The sequence below is a fragment of the Ambystoma mexicanum genome, chromosome 4p (assembly GCF_040938575.1).
Source record: "Ambystoma mexicanum isolate Mex_15411 chromosome 4p, UKY_AmexF1_1, whole genome shotgun sequence".
Lineage (NCBI taxonomy): Eukaryota > Metazoa > Chordata > Amphibia > Caudata > Ambystomatidae > Ambystoma > Ambystoma mexicanum.
In genome coordinates, this window is record NC_090927.1 from 970143241 (window position 1) to 970164676 (window position 21436).

At 49.5% G+C, this 21436-nt stretch overlaps 1 protein-coding gene across 1 annotated transcript in view; it reads right to left on the reverse strand.

Annotated features, from left to right (window-relative positions):
- CEP57L1 (centrosomal protein 57 like 1) overlaps window positions 1-21436 on the reverse strand; it is a 391785-nt gene that overhangs the window by 125878 nt on the left and 244471 nt on the right. Inside the window, exon 8 of the mRNA XM_069606543.1 lies at window positions 6622-6699. Within this exon, the coding sequence (XP_069462644.1) occupies window positions 6622-6699 (78 nt within the window). The remainder of the gene's footprint in view (window positions 1-6621; window positions 6700-21436) is intronic.

Genomic DNA, 21436 nt, shown 5'->3' on the forward strand with positions numbered 1-21436 from the left:
CGGTTAGTCAACCGGTGACCGTGCATGATGCAGCCGGAGAGCCATCTGGAAATGGAAGACTTCGAGAGAGCCTTCCCTTGATTCACAGGTCCAAAGTTCACAAACAGCTGTGATGTCCTCCGGAAACTCTTCGTGCGGCCCACGTAGAACTTCAGCGCTCTAGCCACATCCAGCGAGTGCAAAGTCCTCTCGGCCGGCGACGAAGGAGACGGGAAGAAAACAGGTAACACCAAGGGCTCGTTAAGATGGAAGTCCGACGGCACCTTGGGCATAAAGGAGGGGTGCGTCCTAAGCACCACCCTCGAGGCATAGAAAGTCAAGTACGGTGCTTTGCAGGATAGGGCCTCGATCTCTCCCACTTGTCGTGCGGAGGTAATGGCCACCAGGAACGCAGTCTTCCACGACACAAACTTCATAGGTGCGGAGTGCATCGGCTCGAATGGGGGCCCCATGAGCCTATGAGCCTGGTCAGCACCACGTTAAGTTCCCACGCCGGGGCCGGGGCCTTCACCGGCGGGAACTACCGGAACAGTCCTTTCATAAACTCTTTTACCAGTCGATGGGACCACAGGGACGTCCGTCCTGTGGTTCTGGTATATCTGGAGATCGCCGCCAGATGAATCTTAATGGAGGCATGGGCTAGCCCAGCCTTTGCCAGCGATAGCAGGTACGGCAGCACTTGAGGGGCCGTAATCCGTAGGGGGTTGATCTTCTGTGCTCAGCACCAGATAGAGAACCTCTTCCACTTATGACCGTAGCATTTGAGAGTCGAGGACGCCCTGGCCTTTGCAAGAACCTCTCTGCAATCGGCCGGTATATCGTAGCCTCCAAACTCTAGCGCTGCAGGAGCCAGGCCTGCAGGTTCAGCAACGCCGGGTCGTGGTGGAAGATGGCGCCTCCTTCTCTGGAGAGAAGGTCCGCGTCCGCCGACAGCTTGATGGGAGGGGACGTTGACAAGTCCAGAAGGTTCGGGAACCAGATCTGCCTCGGCCACGACGAGGATCATCCTGCACCAGGACCTCTTGAGCTGGCTGATGAGTCGAAGCAGCAACGGCAACGGAGGGAACGCATGCAGGTATAGGCCGTCCCAGGGGAACGAGAACGCATCGCCCATGCTTCTCGGCTGGGGAAACCTGCTGGCGAACCTCTTGCACTTCGAGTTCGTCGCTGTTGCGAACAGGTCGATTTGGGGTCTGCCCCATCGTCGGAAGAGTAGATCCACCTGATCCTGGCGCAGTTCCCACTCGTGACACGCGCGCAGCTCCCTGCTGAGCGAGTCCGCGATGGTGTTGCTTTCTCCTGCCAGGTGGAAGGGAACCAGGAACATCCCCTGGGCGACCGCCCAGTGCCACAGATCCTGTGCCTCCTTGGATAGGGCTGGGGATCTGGTGCCTCCCTGCTTCCGTATGTAAAACATTGTCGTGGTGTTGTCCGTGAAGATCCGCACCACCTTGCCCTTGAGCGACGGGAGGAACGATTTGAGAGCCCAGAACACGGCTCGGAGTTACAGGACGTTGATGTGCAGGAGCCTCTCCTCCGGGAGCCAGAGGCCTCTTGCATGGAGATCTCCGGTGTGGGCGCCCCAACCTTCCAGGGAGGTGTCCGTCATCACCGTCTCCTGGTACGACGGCGTCTGAAAGTCCTTGCCCGCCGTGAGGTGCGCTCGAAGTCCTTGCCCGCCGTGAGGTGCGCTCGAACGCCCCACCACTGAATCGCCCGCCAGAACACCTCGTTGAGGGGGACCCTGTCCTCGAAGGTGCCCGTCGCCTGCATCCAACGGGCGTCGAGAAATTCTTGAAGAGGGCGCATCTGTAGTCTGCAGAGGCGCACCAGGTAGATGCAAGAGGACATTATCCCCAGGAGGGACTTGATGGACCTCAACCTGGCCACGTCCGTGGCAAGCAGGCGCTGCACTTTGCCTAGAATGGTTTTCGTCCGTTCTTCCGACGGGGCCGCCAGGCGCCTCACTGTATCGAGCTTCGCTCCCAGAAACAGGGCCACCTGCGACAGCACCAGGTGGGACTTTGGGTAATTTATGGCGAATCCCAGGTCTGAGTAGCTGGACGGTCCTCGCAGTGTGTTCGACGGCGAGTTCCCTCGTCCTTGAGTGGATGAGCCAGTCGTCCAGGTAGGGGTAGACGTGAATCCCCTGCAGACGCAGCCACGCCGCCACTGGTTCTAGGCACTTGGTAAAGACCCTGGGGGCCGACTTCAATCCGAACGGCAGTGCTCTGAATTGGTAGTGGCGTCCCAGGACGACGAACCTGAGGAACTTTCGGTAACTTTTGAGGATGGGAACGTGGAAGTATGCATCCTCCAGGTCCAGCGACGATAGAAAGTCGCCTTCCTCCAGCTGTCCCAGTACGTGCTGGAGGGTGACCATCCTGAACTTTTGTGAACTGATGTATTTGTTCAAACGACGAAGGTCCAGGAGGTCCTGACGAGGCAGTACCTTGAGTATACCCCGGAGCTCTTGGGGCAAGCTCGATGGCGCCTTTCCCGAGCATCGCCCGTACTTCCAACAGCAGTTGCGGGACGTGATTTTCCTTCCTGGCCACAGGTGGAATGTGAGGGCACTTCTTCAGGAATTTGATAGAGTGTCCTCTTGCCAGGGTATCCAGCACCCAACAGTCGGTGGAGATGGACTTCCACACGCCGACGAAGTTCGTCAGCCGGCCTCCCACTGGGGTGCTTCGGTGGGGGCCCGAGACCACGGCCGGTTCAGTCCTGCTTGGAGGTGGTGGCCTTGCCACCCTGCCGACGGCGGCGAGGTGCTCCCCGCTTGCTGCGACCCCTGTAGGCCTCCTGAGACGAGGAGCGTGCCGCCTGGCGGTAGGACGACGAGCCACCGCTGGATCCCTTGGAGGCACCCAGTCTGCCTCCGGAGCTCCGAAAGGGCCATCGTTGCTGAAGGGCTCCTAGGGCACGGGCCGTGTCCGTGTCTGTTTTTATGGCTTGGAGGGATTCGTCCACTGCCTTCCCGAACAAGTTGCTGCCGTCGAACGGCATGTCCAACACCCTGGTCTGGATGTCCTGACGGAAGTCGGTCGCCCGGAGCCAACCCCGTCGTCGTAGGCAAACACCGTTGCCCAGCTGGTGGAACCCGGTATCGGCAATATCGGTTGCCACCGTTATGGCGTGGTCCGACGCCACCTCGCCCTCTTGCAGTATTTCCAGAGCCTCGGACCTCTTGTCCGGCAGGAAGCCCAATATGGGAGCCAGCTTAAACCAGAGCTCCCTGTCGTAACGGGCCACGATCGCCAGGGCGTTGGCCGCTTTGATCGTCGTCGCCGCCGACGAAATGACCCGCCGCCCCATGGCGTCCAACTTCTTTCCCTCGCCGTCCGGCGGGGAATTCGACGTCGAGGCTCCTGACCCCCGCCGCTTTCTTCTTCGCCGCCGCCGAGACGACAGAGTCTGGTGTTGGCTGGGCCCTGAGGCACAGGGGGGCGGTTTCGGGGACCCGGTACTTCTTCTCATACCGGTCCCATTTGGCTGGTGCCGTGGAGGGGTTCTTGAGAACCGACAGGCCCTCCTCCCAGATGTCATCGATTAGAGCCACCGCGATGACCGTCTTCCTCTTGGCCTCCCGGCGCTGATAGAGGAAACCTTCTTTTCTCTGCTCCTCCGGGCAGAGCTGGAACAATTCGGACGCCCTGGCGATCACGGCGTGGAATGAGCCAATCTCGTCGGGCGGCGAGGCCTGTGCGACGGGAGACTGGAGACCCGTTCCGTCGCCGTCGCCCTCAGAACCCGTCGTCGAGCCCAACGCACCGTGGGAGGATGAGGAGGGATGAGGAGGGAACTGTAGGCCTTACTGGGGCGAGCGGAGGAGAGGGTTGGGTCCTCCGTCGTTTGTTCTGAGGACTTCCCGACGGGCCAGGTTGCGGGTCCTCCGGCCTGGGCCGTGGGTATCTCATCCTTATCTCAGAGCATAAGGACTGGATGGCAGACAAAATGGCCGCCGAGCCATCCTGAGACCTAGGATCCGGCTGCGCCGGAAGGGAAGGCCGCTCTTCCTCACCATCGTCGTCTTCCTCGGTTATCTCCCGAGGATCTTCCTGATGGGATCGAACCTTCTCGAATTGGACTTCGAGGTTCCTCACGGCCTCGGTCAGTTCCTCCTCCGAGGCTGACTCCGAGCTCGAGGAGGGCACCGTGCCCCCCCCTCGCTTCTTCCATCATGGCGGCCACGACGATGGGCTGAAAAGAGGATTCCCTCCTTGGCGGCAGGGAAACTAGTCCCGGAGGCGGTCTCTGCTGGCGGTGTCTCTGCCGGCTTGGCCAGAGTCGCCGCGATAGCCTCGATAGAGGCCTTCGCCTGCTGAGTAGGGGCCTTGACCACCTTAGGTGCGTCCCGGGCCCTCTCCTTCAGGGGAGGGGCGACGCCTCGCTCCCTCTCTTCCAAGATCGGACGGGGCTTCTCTCGAAGCTTAACCGGGGTCTCGGACTTCCTCTTCCCCGAACCGGAGCGTTGGCTCGTGGTTAACTGTGCCGGGGAAGGTGCGCCCTGCCTGGCGACCGAAGAGCCCGACCTTTCGGCGCTCCCGGAGCCAGCGGACTCGCGGCGCTTGGCCTGGTGTTGGGCCCCTGTCGCCGGGGGGCCCGCACAGGACTTAGAAGCCCGCTCGGACCCTTTCTTCTTCTCACCCGTCGAGCCCTTCTCCAACCAGCTTGCGAGACGAGATCGACGGTCCCTCATGGTCCGATCCGACAAATTCTTGCAGAACTGGCAGTCCTTCTCTACACGAGTCTTGTCCCCATGAAGACAGTAGAGGCATCGCGAATGTTCGTCTTCCTTAAACACATTCTGCATCCAGGGCAGCTGCGAAACAGCTTGGGACCGGGTGACGAACTCGCATCCTGGGCCATCTCGAAGTAGGCCGCCAATCTTCTGGAATCCTCCAAGAAGTTGATTCGACGAAATCTTCACCCTTGAGGGGCGTAGGAAAATCCTGCAACGGGTAGCCGTTAACGGGAGTAGAAACGGTGGAGCTTGAGGCTCAATTAACCGAAAAAATGTGAAAATTCACCTGAAAAAGCGTGAAACACACAGTAAAAGCTCGAGAGCTAAGCACGAGGACTCCCAACACTTGAACGTGCGGTAAAAATCTGAAGATGGCTGCCAAAGGCGGGGCTTAGGTAGAGGGCAGTCATTGGCTGTGGTCAGTATGACGCAGAGATCAGTGATTGGTTACTACTACGAAAGACCGATCAGAAACTGATACTGATACTGATTTTTTCTTTACCGAGGATTCCCAGCCTGATGACGGGGAATATTCATGAGAATATGAATCCATGCCAGACCCCATGCTGGAGAAGAGGCCTATTTCCTGGCAGAGTCCCATTTCCAGATGATGCCGGAGACCGACTCAATGACTCTTCCATGCTCCAGAGGATAAGGACAGCAGAGCAGGCCTCCAGACTAACTGGGCCCCTGGTCTGTGGGAGTTGCCAGGTAGGTTTCCCTTGTTGATTAAAAGTAGAGCGTAGTCTCGAGAGTGAGCGACTTGGCCAATGGTGGCTCCAGCAGCAGTCTACAGTCGTCCATCTGTGGTCTTTGTATTCTTGGCTTGGGTTTCAGATGGTTGAATGGCTCCAAGTGACCACCTTTTATTTGAATTCCTGTGCTGGAGGAGATCCCAGCCCACCAATAGAATGATCTGTACCATTCAAACAAGAGAAGTATGTCCAATTGCGGACAACCAGCTCCCGCTGCAACAATGAACTCGTTCAGGGTGGAGCACGTATTGGGGAGGCCTGCATCTCCTTACCTAGATGCAGCTAGTTCTATCACATAGGACACCTCTCAGGCTTCTTGCAAACAGCCTGTAAATGTGCAGCCCTTTCTGACCTTGGCCGGGAGGAGGAAGGCCAAACAAGGAAAGAACACAAAAGACGAGGCTTAAAAACAGTTAGCCTTTTTGGAACACAATAATGGTCCAAAATGGTGGTTACAACAGTAAAAAATATATGGGCCATCAAATATTGAAAATCATTGGTGAAATGTGTACAGTGGCCACAGCCAAAGACCATAGCTAGTGGCACCCAAAGAAACTATAGATGAAAAAAAGCCAAGATATTGAATGAAAAAAAAAACCTCTAACTTCAACTGATGTGGGAAGTGATGACCATCTAATCTTCGCACCTCCCAACCCCTGTTCCAAAGCCCATAAATATTGCACAAGGGATACACCATGGCATAGAAAATGACTGCACAGGGGGACATCAACGAGGGTCACAGAGTTAAGATGGCCATGACTTCTTCCCATATCAGCTGAATTTCAAGCGTTTTGTTACGATAAATCTGAACTCTCTCTCAACTAAAGATTTTTCACTACATGAGGCCACTGGTGATCCCTTAATGTACCTGTCATTATATAGTTAAATTGCATTTTGGGTAGAAGTGTTGGTGTAGTGCAAGTTAAGGTTTAATAAGTAGTTTGGTGCATCTAATTTGTTTTGGATAAATATTGAATATTATTACCATAACATTGCCATTCCCAAGGTTTGTAGAGTTTACCTTTTTTTATTTCGTAACCTGAACTTTTTAAAAACTTTTACACACATTAAATAATTCGAGGATGAACTAGTTAGTAACTTAAATGCAATGAAGCTTACCGTTCCTGCCACAAAGGGTAGTTCACCGGCCTTTGGGAGCACCTGCTGTCGTACAGGTTCTTTCAAGATTACATTTTTCTGAAAGAAAAAAACATGAAAATGGAATCTTAAATTGTGAAATCAAAGCATTGCAAGCTTAACTCTGGTAGCAAGGTTTTCTTACATAAACATTTCCTTGGACCTCAAGTTCAGTTCTGGTTTGATGAAACTTAGCACCACATTTTATTGTGGATTATGTAAACAAAACTAGATCTAAAATGACAGGCTTCGGTAGGTTTACCTTTGCAAACATTACTTTCTTGAAAGTATTCACAGATGACAAAGAACACTAAACTACTATAGACAGTCCAAGGATTTTTATTGAACTTTTTGTCAGGGCAGTATGAAAGTCCCTCATTCGTCTAAAAGCACCACTCCAACCCTAACCCATTGATCCCTATTCCCCATGCAAGTATATACTGCTGGTTTCTCCTTACCATCTAGGTTCGAACAGCTCTAGAAGGGACAACCGAAAAGCAAATGCGTTATTGGTCTAAGCTCACTCGGGGGGGCTTCCTACGCTGACCCTACACTAGCAAGGTTGTTAGTGTTTGTTTTGTTTATTTATTTAATATGGTGCACCAAACCCAGAGGTAACAGAGTGCAACAGAGAACAGGAAGATAAGATTACATAAAGATTACATAAAAAGCTTAGTTGCAAGATCAGGCAAAATATGAGTATAGTACAGAGCATTACATTTTGTTGAATCAGGTAAAAAGACATACATATATACAGACAGTAAATTACATTTCGGCAGGTCAGTTAAGGAATGTACATATACACAGGCGGGTTAGCTAGGGTCTGTTAGGGTAAGAGGGGCACGGTTCAGTCATAGGGATCGTTGGAGCGTAACTAGGTGAGGGTGTTCCGCCTAAAACTGTAGTAGGATTGGTCTGTTCTGATGTTGAGTGAGAGCATTCCAATGCTACTGCCGCCTGTTTATTTTTGTCTGAATTTAGGTACCTGAAGGCAGTAAGAGTTAATTGTTCTGGTAGGGTGGGTGGAGGTTTTTTACTATTCTGGCTGCGAGATGGGGTCGGGGGGGAAGCACTGCGTTATTTAAGCATTTAAAAGTGGGTGATACCTTTTTGAGTGAGATATTGTCGCAAATCTTGAGCCATGTGTGTTCTCTTTTGTTTGCGATGTGTTCCTTAGTGGGCAAGTTAAGGGCTGTTCTGAGGGCGTTGTTTAGCAGAATTTGAAGTTTGTCAGTTATGTATTTGTTGGCTCCCAGGTACAGGGCGTTACAATAGTCAAGTTTGGAGAGTATTAGGGCGTTAGCGATAATGATGCAGCTGGCTTGGGAGAGGAATGCTATACTTACCCTGATCAGCTTGCACGTGTAAGGGGTAGAGGATGCTAATGAGTTCACTTGTTTCTTTAGTAACAAGGCTGAATCAAGGCGAAAGCCTAGTGTTTTCACTGTTTTGGCAACTGTGATGTTATTGCCATCAATGCTAGTTGGAACTGAGATTTATTTTAGATTGGCGTTGGAACCGAGGAACAGGATTTCAGTTATCATTCAGGCATAGGCCATGTGTGGCCATCCATGCCTGAATGATGAGGTATATTTTGTTTACCAAGGCCGTATCTGAATCAAAGTTGCCCGAAAAGGGTATGAGGATCTAAACAATTATAGTGTGTGCCTTTCAGACACGCTCCTCGAATCAGCCTTCTTCCTATCATGCCCATGAACTCTTCTTCGGTTCTCCTTTTGCTATTCCACTCCAGACATTCTACTTGCTGTGTCTTCTTCCTTTGTCCCTCTAATCTATCTCACTCGTACCCACTTGACCTCCATTCTTTGACGTTACTTCTGCCTCCTCCACCCCACCTTCTCCCAAGTCACGCTCCTTTTAACCTTCTCACTCACACTTACCTTTTACCTAGCTTTCACGCACACTCACAACCAATATCTAACCGTTTCCCTAATTTGCGTGCACACACCAATCCACCACTTGCTGGTGGATCGGTCTGTCACCACCTCCTCTGACCACACAACATTTTGCTCCCTTTATCCCCCCCCCCCTTCTCCCATTGGCTTACTGGCCCTGGCCAACCTAGCCCTGTGTTACCCACCGAGGAGGTATCACAAACAAAAACAGTTCAAATAGTGTGGTAAGCAGCAACTCTTTCCTCAGTGTCAAGTTTGTGTTAGAGTGCTTTGGCGTGGCATCCCCCAAAACAGTCTTGTCTGGTGTTCGTCGCTCTGAAAGTCCCTGGTGTTCTAGGGCACTACGCTGCTGCATGCACTCGCATTGTGTAGGAGTGTGTGCATTTCAGGCGGCCGCCTCTGTTCGCTGGTTTGGAGATTCTAAAAGTAACGTGGGGCCATTCATGGGTTGTGTTCTCTCTGCTGATCTCTCCTTATTGCTAAAGTGTGGACTTTGGAACTAGGAAAAACAGAAAACTTGGCCAGCATAGATGTCAAGAGACATGCAGTGTGCGAGCACTGCCCATGTATAAACTGGCACATTGGGACAGGAATTGTAGCCATCTCACCTGCCACTGTCCCCTTCTGTGGTAGACCTGGCTGGGTCTCCCTCTGTGGTGGGACTGGCTCTGACTTTTACCCTTGCAGGCTTCCCATCTCAGGCTGAGAGAGTCTCCTATGCCCTCGGGACAAGGTCAGGTTGCTGACCTTGTCACAGAGGAGAATAAAAATCCTTCAGGTTTATTTTCAAGCCAAGTTGCATTCTCTTCACTAAATCCCAATGCACCAAAACCCTAAAAACCTAGAGACTCAATGTAGCAACTTATGTACATTTTCCATTTTACATCCACAACTTTGATGAAAGCACTAGCTTTTGGATTGTATTGGGAAAGTGGGCAGTGCTGCATCCTGCGAGGCAAGAGGTGCATGCACCATGAAAGTCCAGGCGGCTTCAAACCCCAGTTTCACAACAACCAGTAGCTGAAGCCGGAGTTTCTTAAACACTAATTAACAGTTACATACTTACAGTTCTGCCGTACACCATGTAGATCACGCATGCAGGAAGATTATAAAGCAGCAAACTAAAAGGATTAAAGCAATGACCAATATGAATCTGGGGGAGAAAAAGGATTAAAGCAATGACCAATATGAATCTGGGGGAGAAAATTCAAGTGCGTATGGGGTAGTTAAAGTTGCTCCAAGACAGTGGCAGGTGACTGAAGTTGGCAAAGGTTCAATTGTGGGGACATTCCAAATCATGTGCCTTATGTAAGCCAAGCCACATGGATTTGGAAGGCAAGCGGCAAGCTAGGAGCTGACCCTAGAATCCTAGCCCGTCAGACCATTGTTGCAAAATGTGCTTTTAGGTTTAAGCTTCCATTGTATAGTTTTGTTTGTCCCAAGAAGTGTATGGTGTACTATACTTCTGGCATGGACTAACTTGAGACTCATTGTTTAAAATGTGACAGACTGGTTGGAAAGTTAAGGGTTGTTTCGGTTGAAAAAGGTGCTTTAGCCACCTAGACTAAAACTGAGTACTTGCAACAGTGGTGCTGTATGCCCCCAAAAGGCACCAACATTCATTACACAAGCATAGAAGTGGATGCGTAAACGAAACATCACTTTGAATGGCATTTATTCCCTAGTACTGTGCCTAATCAAGTTTTTCTTTGCTGCTTTATTGCATGAATCGGTTATATTGCTGGAAGTTCACTTTTCACCAGTACGTGGGAGTGTGGTAGTAACTAATCTGATTCTTTGGAATGAGAACTTTAACAGTTGGTTAAGGACAGCTTAGCCTCCACAACTCCCCCACCTCCCCAAAAAAAAAATAAAAAAAAAAATAAAAGTGCTTACAGGAAAAAATGCTCTAAAAAATATCAAAGAGTTGGTTGGAATCATAAGAGATAAAGGTTAAAACAAACATAGGAGCAAGGGAGCCTTGAGGCAAGAAAAAGATGAAAAAAAAGGATTGAGTTGAACTTTTCCTGTACATGGAGGAAAGGTACATGGGTGCGCTTGGGGCAATGGCTATGAAATAAGGAGATGTTACGGACTATAGGGACTCTTGTGCTGGCAGCCTTTACTCCACCATTCTGCAGACCGCCATTCTACAGACCAATGGGCGTGCTTGGTATAGGACACTGTACTGTAAAATTAAAATATGAAAATTGGTAGCCCCACATTCACACTAATACAATACAAAAGAAGAAGATTGCTGGACTGTCGAGCTTAAGGATTTTTGGCGAAGCAAGGCAGAACAAGAGTCACTGCGGAGAGAACCTTCTAATTACTGTTAGTCGGTTCACTCATCCCTGATGTTAGGGAGAATTCTCAGAAATCTGCCAATTCCTCTCTACCTTAGAGACCCCCAGCAACTTTGCTGGATTTTAGGATTTTTAACCTGGAGAGGGCGAGACCCTTTTCCCACTCATGTATCTTAATGTGATTTTGAACACTTTCTTTTGGTTGTGGAGTCTGTCAAACTCCATAGACATCATCTTTTACATAATGCCACACAGCATCTTCAGTGCAGTGGCACAGGGAAGTCTCTTCGATTTCCCAAAGGTTTAAATACCTTCTCTTGGATAAACTACCATTTCCAAGAGCAGTAAAGTGAAATTGACTTTACTTACCTTTGTAACTTTCTAGACCCAGCACACACTGTCTTACAATAGCGTGCTGCAGGGGTTACTTATTATCCCCTTTGTCTAGCCTCTCCTGTAACAATTTGATGTTACCATTTCCTCAATGAATGGCTGGTGGCAGTGGTTTACTTTCAACTACCGGGGTGTGCTTTTACCACGGGCTGCATTCGCAGATGCAGTAAAACACCCAAGGGTGCCATTTTTGTCACAATGGCCCTGGGCGTCTTTTTTCGCCATTTCGTTGTGAAAAGGACCTTCTTGAGATTTACTATGCGCGCCAAACCAGGTTTGGTCCCTTTGTTAGTTTTGTCTTTGGTGGGATTCACGAGTGAAACCTGCCTCTGGCTCAAGGGTGTCTGGCGGGGGCAGGAAGCGAGGGAGGTACCCGAAACTCCCTGTGCTTACTCGCCTAAGGGACATGAATGCACTTAGGTGATTGGCAGGCTGGCAGTCCGGCAAGGGCAGTCACCCTGCTGGATGGCTGACAGCTAGGCTGGAATCCACGGGAGCAAGCTGCATAAAAGGCGAGGCTTTTTGGCTTGGAAGGCAGAGTCGACCACTGGACGAAGGAATCCGAAGAAGAACTTGAAGACGCATGCTGCAACTCCTGGACCGTTGGTTTGCCCGGTGAAGCCCTGCTGCTGTGCTGAAACTCCAAAATAAACTCCAAAGTAAGCCACCTGGACATCCTCTCAATGCTGTTGAGGTCTCCACTGCAGTCGCTGCTGGAACCAAATAGCAAGGGAGAGGACCACCAGTTTGTGTGCTGTGCTTTTAAGTTGGCCAAGAGCTCCAGGAGGATCCTCCGGATTCCCAGGAAGCAGGACTGACTGAGCCTGAGCCCCCTCAACAGAGTGCGGGACCCCAGAAGCAAGGAAAGTCCATCTCGACAGCCAGGAACTATGGTGGTGCTATTTGCAGTAGACGCAAGGAGCTGAAACACCCAACAGCCACTTGTTTGAAGATTGCCGGTTGCGGTCGGTGACTGTCCCATTGCAGTGCAGGAGTCCCAAGAAGTCCTCCCTTTTATGCCCACTACTGAGGCACAGGAACACCAGGATCTGCAGAGCTGCACAGGAACAGAAGCCATCTGCTGCACTTTTCTTCAACCTAAATATACTGTTCAGTCTAAGAGAACTTACCTCTTGTTGTGCCACCTTGCTTGATCTCAGTTGAAACTTGTCTCGGTTGCTCTTGTACAGTTGCTGGTATCTTCTAATACTCAGAGTAGTAACAGCTTGTGGCCCTACATTTGAGTCTACTTTTGCTACAAAGATTTCTAAAACATTGTGCTAGACTTTTACTTACCTGCAAGAAGTGCTTCAGTTCACCTCGACTTCTGCTAACTTAACATTGGCTGGCCTTGCTCCCTGAATGACTCTCCTCTCCTGTGTTGTGTTTTGCCTTCCTTCCAGTAAAGGGTTAACTAACTTTGCATTGGGTGGGTTTTGGAAAGTACTTACCTGGTTAAGAATAATTGTGTGAATACTAGTCTTATTCTCAAACCTCTTTTCTTTGGCACTCAAGTATATTCTAAATGCAACAATGATATATTATTGTCCACACCACCCTAGCTACTGAAGTCACCTGAGGGTGTAGGTAGTGTCTGTGAGCCACCCCAAATGGGTATTTGCTGATTTATATATATATTTTTGAAGTGTATTTATGTGTTGCTTTCTATTGCTCCCTTCTGAAGGCTTATTCAAACTGACTGTTAAATGAATAATGGTTTAATCAAGAAACCTTGTGTGTAAGAGTTTATTTAAATACTTGTCATGTGAATCTCTGTGCAACTCCCCTACAGCTCACATTGACCCCTCTTGAGATAAGCCTGGCTACTCAACCACACTACCAACCTGTGTTGTACAGACTTATACCAAAGGTTGGGGTCCTATTGCTAGGAGGTCAGGGTTGTTGGAGTGCACCCAAAGGGTACTGCATACAATCTTGCCTAACATCTGCCTTTTGGGAAATTAGCAAAGCAGGACCAATATTGCGGGGAAGGCAGGCTACTTTAAAGACCAGTTGTAGGATGGGGTCAAGGCCAAGTGGTGGGTGCGCTCGGGTCAGAAATCACAAAAAAAAGTATCTCAAATCTGAGTCTGAGACAGCTGCAGATTCAGATACTGGTTAGGCTACACCGTGCCTAAAACTGTAGAGTATAGATCAGGATTTGTGCAGGTATCAATGCACTTGCGCTAATAAGTAGATATCCAATGTTTCTGGTATGGACTTAATCAAAGAGCATGAGAAATATGTGGTGTTAGTTTGATTTAATTAGCATATTTGTAATAAGTGGCCCTCATATTAACTAATGTGTTGCCAGCACATGTTTCGACCTATCCGGTCTTTTTCAAAGCAGTTAATTTCTCCAAGTGCAAACACAGCATGTACAGTGTAGAACTGATGGATTTATATCAGTGTATGACCAAAATAAGCAATCATAATAGATGGAAGAGACATTGTACAGGGTTCATTAACCATCCACTAGTTGGGTAATGCAAGATGAGAATAAACAAATAAGGAAGAAAACAGAAATCAACTGAAGGGAGAAGGGAAACATAGGGTAGGGCAAAGGGAACATTTGAAAGAAAACCAAGATGAGATATGACATGCATTAATTACCGGAATAGCATTTCTGATGATTGTATCTGCTTAGATTCAAATGCTGTACATATAGTCCGACATCTAGTGGTAATCATGGAGTATTGCATCTGGTCTTTCGAGGATCGAAAGTTGGACGTCGACATGGGCGTGCTTGTAGCACTATCCCTAGCGTGACTTGTAATGTACTCATGCGTCGAGGCCCCTCCGGTTGTGTTTTTCTGCCGTGAGGGAGCCATATGACTATCGTGAGTACAGAGAGAGAAAGGAGTAAGATATCTATGTTCCTTCTACTCCAAGCGGGGAGGAAGGGTGGGCACATGTGAATCTAAGCAGATACAATCATCAGAAATGCTATTACGGTAAGTAATGCATGCCTTCTGATGCTTGGGAACCTGCTTACAATCACATGCTGTGCATAGACTAGCGAGCAGTACCCAGAGATGGTGGGATGTGGGAAGGAACAATAGTAAAGAGATATCTTAGTTCCGCTTGTTGTACCTGAGAATCAGACCTAGAGTGTGTATCCAGGCAGCAGTGTTTTGTAAAGGTGTGTACAGAACTCCAGGTTGCTGCTTTACAAATGGACCCAAGAGGAACATTTGCAATGAATGCTATGAAAGCCCCGAGTAGAGTGTGCTCTAGGCTTGAAGGGCAGATCTCTCTAGGCAAGAGTGTAACAGTGTGATGCAGTTTACAATCCACCTTGAAATTGCTGATTTAGAGACAGGATCCCCTTCTCTACAAGCTGCCACCTAAATGAAAATCTGGTTTGTTTTCAAAGTGGTTTTGTCTTTTCCAGATAGTAGATGACAGCTCTCCTCACATCAAGCGTGTGGAGACTTCTTTCCGCCACGTTAATGGGATTTTGGAAAAAGGTGGGTAGTTCCATTTATTGGTTGACATGCAACATTGAACTAAATGTAGGTGCTAATCACGGGTGAGTGCGCAGGACCACTTTCTTTGTGAATTGTTACAAATGGGTCTAGGACTGAAAGAGCCTGCCGTTCACTAACTCGTATTGAAGCGACTGCCACCAGGAAGGTGGTTTTGTAAGGGAGAGCCTTAAGGCTCGCCTTATGCACAGGTTCAAATGGAGATCCCATTAGTCTAGTTAATACCACATTTAGGTCCCATCTGGTAGCTGGTTTGGAGATTGGGGGGATGAAGTCTTTTAACGCCCTCCATGAAAGCTTTGACGACAGGAATTTTCCACCAAAAAACCCCTTTATGAGATGTGGTGCAAGCCGAAAGTGCAGCTAAGTGAACTTTTGAGGAATTGATAACCAAGGCTGAATCTAGCAAGTGAGTTAGGTTCCAGATCGTGTGTTAGTGAGCATTCAATAGGATTGATGCTTTTAGAACTGCACCAGATGACAAAGTGTTTCCTTTTGCTGGAGTAGCAGCGTCTGGTGTTAGGTTTTCTTGCTTTTTTAAATATGTCCATGCATCTTTGAGGAAGGTGGAGGTGTTCAAACTCTAAGACTTCAGGAGCCAGGCTGCTGTTTGCTGGCATGGGTGTAGTCTCCCCGTTTCTTGTGACAGCATGTTGTACGGGCATGGCAGCTTTCTCGCAGGGGAGACTGACATTGCCATCAGATGAGATAACCAGGATTGGCGGGCCCACATAGGGGCCACCAGAATCATAGTGATTGGTTCCTGATACATCTTGTGCACTATCTTGTTAAGTAGGGGAGTGGGGGGGGGGAGAGGGGGAAGGGGGAAAGTGTAGACAAATTCACCTGACCATATTATCCAGAGTCTGTTCCACTTGGTGCGGTTCTGCAGGCATCTTGAGGCGTAATATGGGCAATAAGCGTTCTCTAGAGTTGCAAACAAGTCGATCTCTGGGCAGCCCCATTCTGCGAAGACGTTGGAGATGATGTCTCCCTGTAATCGCCATTCGTACCTTGTGGGTAGAGGGACGTCCCTGCTGAGCACTTCTGCTAGAAGATGGAGTTCCCCTGGAATGTGTTGAGACAGGAGGAACATCTTCTGTGAGAGCCCACTTCCATGTTTTGAGACAGTTTGGAAAGCCCCGAAGAGTGCGTGCCCCCCTGTTTGTTCAAGTAATACATTGCTGTGGTGCTGTCTGTGAAGACCAGTACGGTCTGTCCCTGTAGTTGTGTCTGTAAATGCCTTCAGGGCTTTGAACACTAACAATTCCAGCAGGTTTATGTGATTGGATGCTACTGCTGGGGACCAAACGCTGTGCGCCGTTTGATGAAGGAGATGAGGTGGCCCCCCCCGCCCCCACCCTGTGAGAGGCGTCCGTGGCGAGAGTGGCTTCTACTGCAGGGGTGGTGAAGGTCTTCCCTTGCAGGTTTTCCCTCAACCACCACTGCAGAGAGAGAAGGAGGGCTGCCGAGACAACCACTAGATTGTTCTATTGTCCGCTGGCCTGACACCATTGGCTAGAGAGAGACTTGCATGGGGCACATGTGCAAACGTGCGTGTGGAACTAGATAAATGCAGGAGGCCATCATCCCTAACAGTTGCATGGCTTTGCGTACGGTCACCTTGCGGCTGGCTACACAGTGAGGGATTTGGAACAGCATGTTTTGAACCCTCTCACTGGAGGGAGACAAGGCTGTATTTGGTCCGAATAAGAGCCCCCAAAAAACTGCTTGACCTGATTGGGGTCTAGACTGGACTTTTTCTTATTGATCGAAAATCCCACACTGAAGAGGAGCTCTACAGCCTTCTGGGTATTTGATGGGCATGTTCCATACCAATCCCCTGTTATTAGCTAGCGTCGAGGTAAGGACAGACTGGGATGGACTGTCTGCACAGGTGAGCTGCTACTACCGCCAGTTCCTTTGTAAAGACCCTTGGGGCTGATTCTATGCCGAAGGGGAGGACCTTGAACTGATAGTGCTTGTCCTCCATCATGAACCTTACGTACTTTGTGCGCTGGCAACATTGAAATATGAAAGTATGCATCTTTCATGTCCAATGTTGCCATGTAATCCCAGTGTGCCATCAGTGAGATTACTTCCTGAAATGTCATTCTGAACTTTTGTGGCTTGACAAACTTGTTGACTGTGCGCATGTCTAACCGAGCGCACAGTGAGATCCTTTTTGGGTAAAAGGAAGTACACTGAACAAATACCCTTGTTTACCTGGTGAAAGGGGATGCCTTCTTTCTATGGTGCCCTTTCCATGAAGGATTGCCACCTCTTGTAGCAGAATTTTCAGGTGTGCTGGCGATAGGAGTCTGGATGTTGGTGGATGGTAGCAAAGTGGCCGGTGGAACTCGATACAATAACCGTGGGCGACGGTCTTGAGCACCCACTGGTACGAAGTGACGACCTCCCGTGCGTGAATGAAAGATGTTAATCGTCCACCGACCGGGGAGGCATGGGAGGGAACCCCGGACTGGCGAGTCTTTTTTAGCAGAGGCTGGGGAGCCTCTTGGGGTGGAGTTATTGTGAGGGCGAATTCTAATTCATGTGCCAATTCCCTTCTACCTTAGAGACCCCCAGCTCTTTTGCTAGACTTTAGGATTTTTTATCCTGGAGAGAGCGAGACCTTTTTCCCCACTCATGTATTTTTCTCTGATCTGAACCCTGTGTTTCTTTTGGTTTTGGAGTCCGACAAACTCCATAGGCATCTTTTTACATTGTGACACACAGCACCCTCAGTGCAGTGTCACAGAGAAATCTTTTGGATTTATGCTAAGGTTTAAATACCTTCTCTTGGATAAACTACTGTTTCCAAGACTAGTAAAGTGAAATTGACCTTAGTTACCTTTTTCTCTTTGTAGACCCAGCACACACCATCTTGCATAGAGTGCTGGAGGGGTTACTTAGTATCCCCTTGATCTACCTTTTTCATTTATGATTTTTATTTTACCCTTTCTACAATTAATGGCTGGTGGCAGTGGTTTACTTTTTTCTACCATTGCACATTTTTACCGCAGGTTGAATCCTCAGCTGCAGTATTGCACACACGGGTGCCCATTTTGTCAAAATGGCCCCATCTTTTTCACCATTTCTTGTTGGAAATGTCCTTCTTGAGATTTACTCTGCGCCCCACACCAGGTCTGGCCCCTTTGTACGTTTTGTCTTTGGTGGGGTTCACTGGTGAAGCCCGACTCTGGCTGCGGCATGTCTGGCAGGGCAGGAAGCAAGGGAGGTTGCCGAAACGCCCTGTGCTTAGTCTCGTTGGTTACAGGAATGCACCCAAAGGTGATTGGCTGGGTGACAGCTAGGCTGTAAATGAATGGCGGAAACTTGCATAAAAGGCAAGGTCTTTTGTAAGGAAGGCAGAGTTGACCACTGGACGAAGGAACAGAAGAGGAAACTGGATGAGAAGCTTGCTGCACCCTACTGGACCGTTGGTTTGCCCGGTGAAGCCCTGTCACATTGCTGAAGCTCTGAATTTCCAAACGACTAGAGAAGCACGGAAAGGACGACTCCCCCCCCCCCCTTGGGTTGGTGGGACCAATCAGCCCCAAGACAAACTCGACTGGAACCCCTCTCTGCTGGCTGTACTTCTTTGCTGCTGCAGGAACCGATTGCCAGGGGACAGGAACACCAGAATCCAGTACATAGTCTTTAAGCCAGACCAGAGCTCCAGGAAGACCCTCTGGACTCCCTCGAAGCAGGACTAACCAAGCCAGAGCCACCTCAACAGAGTGCTGGACCCCAGAAGCAAGGAAAGTCCACAAGGTGTCCAAGAACCGCGTGGTGCTATTTGAGAGATGGCTGAAACCGCAAAGTGTTGCTGATCCAAATTGTGCCCATTGCTGCCACTGACCTTCAAACCATAGTGCAGGAATCCCCAGACATACTCCCTCTTTTCCCCACGACTGAGGCCCAGGAACAACAGGATCTGCAGGACTACAACAGGCACAGAGTCCAGCTGGAACCTTTTCTTCAGACTCAAGGTACTGTGAAACTAGGGGTACTTACCTCTTGTGTGTAGTTTGCTTGTTCTCAGCAGAGACTTGCATTGGCTGCCCTCTGCAGAGTTTCTTGCAGCTTTGCTCCTCACAAGCCTCCCAGCGTGTGGCCCAACAGTGATTTCGTTTTACAACAAAAAAAAACATTGTGCAAGACTTTTGTGATACCCACAAGAAGTGCCTCAGCTTCCCTTGACTTTGCATCAATTGACATTGGCAGGCCTGGCTCCCTGAAGACTCTTCTTACCCGCTGACTGTGTTGATCGGTCCCTCCAAAAAGTCATACATACCTTACTTGTTTAGCTGGGAAGGGTTACATTAGATTGCATTGGGGGATTGAAAAATGCTCGTTAACCTTTGTTTCCTTCCTAACCTTTTCCTTTTTGTCACAACTTCAGTATTACCATTCAAGTGTGAAAAGTGATATATTAATGTCCAGTGTCCTAAAAACTGAAGTTATCTCAGGGTGCAGGAGTATCTGTGTGCCATCCCAAAGGGGTATCTACTTACTTAATTGAACTGAAGGAGTGTACTGTTATATACTTTAAGAGTTGCATATTGGTCCCTTCTACAGAAGGCTCATTTTAAAACTGATTAATAAATAATTATTTTAATCAAGAAACCTTGAGTTTAAGTATTATTTGAATACCGGTCAGTGTGAATCTTTATATTACAACCCTACCGCTCACATTGAGAGAAGCCTTGCTACTCAGTCACTACCGTGTGTATTACAGGCCTATACCAAAGGTTGGGTTACCTACTGCCAAGAGGACAAGGCAGGTGTAGTCTCCCACAGGGTTACTACATACAATCTTGCCTAACAGTTCCTACCCCTGCCTTTGCCTCTTCGCCGACCCCTTGACCTGTGGCAGTTGTGCCCCGTCTGGAGGACCATGATGCACTCCCTGTCCCATACCGGTTGTGGGTGGGAACGCGAGAAGGATTGCCCCCGAATGGAACGGCGAGAGTTACCTCCTCGATGTTGATAGGGTCTTGCTGTGATTTGATTCAGAGACTTAGTTTCATGCTCCTTTGCTGTTTCTAAGGCATCATCCACTTCCTTATAAACAACTAGTGGATGAGACTAATTTGTTTGGGACGGGAGGCCTGTGTCTCTGGCTTAAATACCGAATTTTTGAGAAGGGTACCTTGTGCCAGGGCCCGCCCGCTGTTTCTGCTGCATCCAAGGTGTTCTTCGGGATATTTTGGTTGACCCGTCTCCCTTCCGCGACAACCGCCAGCAGGCATGATCGTACCGGTTCCAGTACATCTTGTAGGCCCACCTGAAGTAAGTTCCATTGTACGTCACTATAACTTGCCAGCAATGTAGTGTTATTGGCAATTCTAGTGGAATAAGCCGCAGAAGTGATGCACTTTCGGAGGGCGTACAACTTTTTTCAGTCCTTGTCTGGTGGTATCACTGCCGTAGACAACGGCATTCCGGCTCTCTTCCTGGCATTAGTCGAGGGTTGACCGCTCTTGTAAGAGATGGGGACAACAATGAGTGTGCAAGGCGCTTCTTGATAGAGTTAAGCAGTGCTATCGCCTGACGGTTTCTCTTTAAGGATGTCTTCCACAAGTCTGTATCCTGTACTGCCTCTTGTGTGAAAATGATCTGCAGCCCTCTCTAGGATTGCGTTGAAGGCCATTTGATCGCCAATGGGTGAGGCTTGCCTCTGAGCAGGCGAGGAAGGGATGAACCAGAGGGGTCTTTTGGGGGGGGGGGGGAATGGGGATCTTCTGGAGTAAAGGAGTCTTTGGGAGGTTGAGATCAGCCATAGCCTTTGAGAGGGTCAGTAACCCTTCTGAATACTGCTCTCAACGTTTGGACGTGTCTTTAGATTTACCAGCTGCAAAAACAATGGCTGCAAGACTCCCGTGTGGCTCTGGTGGTCCGGGGAGTGTTTGAGACGTGCCTGTAGGCTTCGCCGAAGTTTGCAGGGCCGCTGAAACTCTGGGGGCTGATTCACTTTTAGGAGGCACGTCAGCACTCTTGCGTTTGTTAGAGACGCCCTTATGGGTATGTCCTGATGCATGGCACAACGACAGTTGCGGTGAGGGCGGCCAGTCATGAGGATCGGTGGGCGTCAAACCTTTCGACTGGCCCATTCGCATCTGTAGCTTCCTCGATGTGTGTAGGGGAAGCATGCAGGGGTTGTGTGCTTTACCTTTTGTGGTGTGGGTGTGCCCCGGTCGACGGGATGTCTCCCCACAGCAGCACCGGTGGCCTGCCTGTCGGGGCCGGTCACTTCTGAACGTGATAGTTCCGCAGAGAGGTCAATGGCCTCCACATCGGAGCCATGGCTGCCGCTTGAACCCTCGTCACTCGAGGCGCCTGTGCCAAAGGGGGAGCCACTCTCGGCCTGCATGGCGTAGGACACCCACTGCTTCGTCCGCCGATCTTTTAGCATCTTTGGACATAAACGTTGGCAAGACTTGCAGGATCGCTCGTCGTGATCATGTGGCAGACACTTGTTACACCTTCGCTGAGTGTCCTTCCACAGGTATTTGCTGTTGCAAAACCGGGCAAAACCTAAAAGGAGTTCTCTCCAAAGCTGAGGTGAAAGGCGAAAGCAAGACCAGAAGGAAAAGAGGGTGGGTGGCGGTGTGGGGTCGGAAATGCATTCTAAAAAGAATCAAACCTTGGGGTCCCACTCTCCCTACTGTATAGTCCTGGCCGGAGG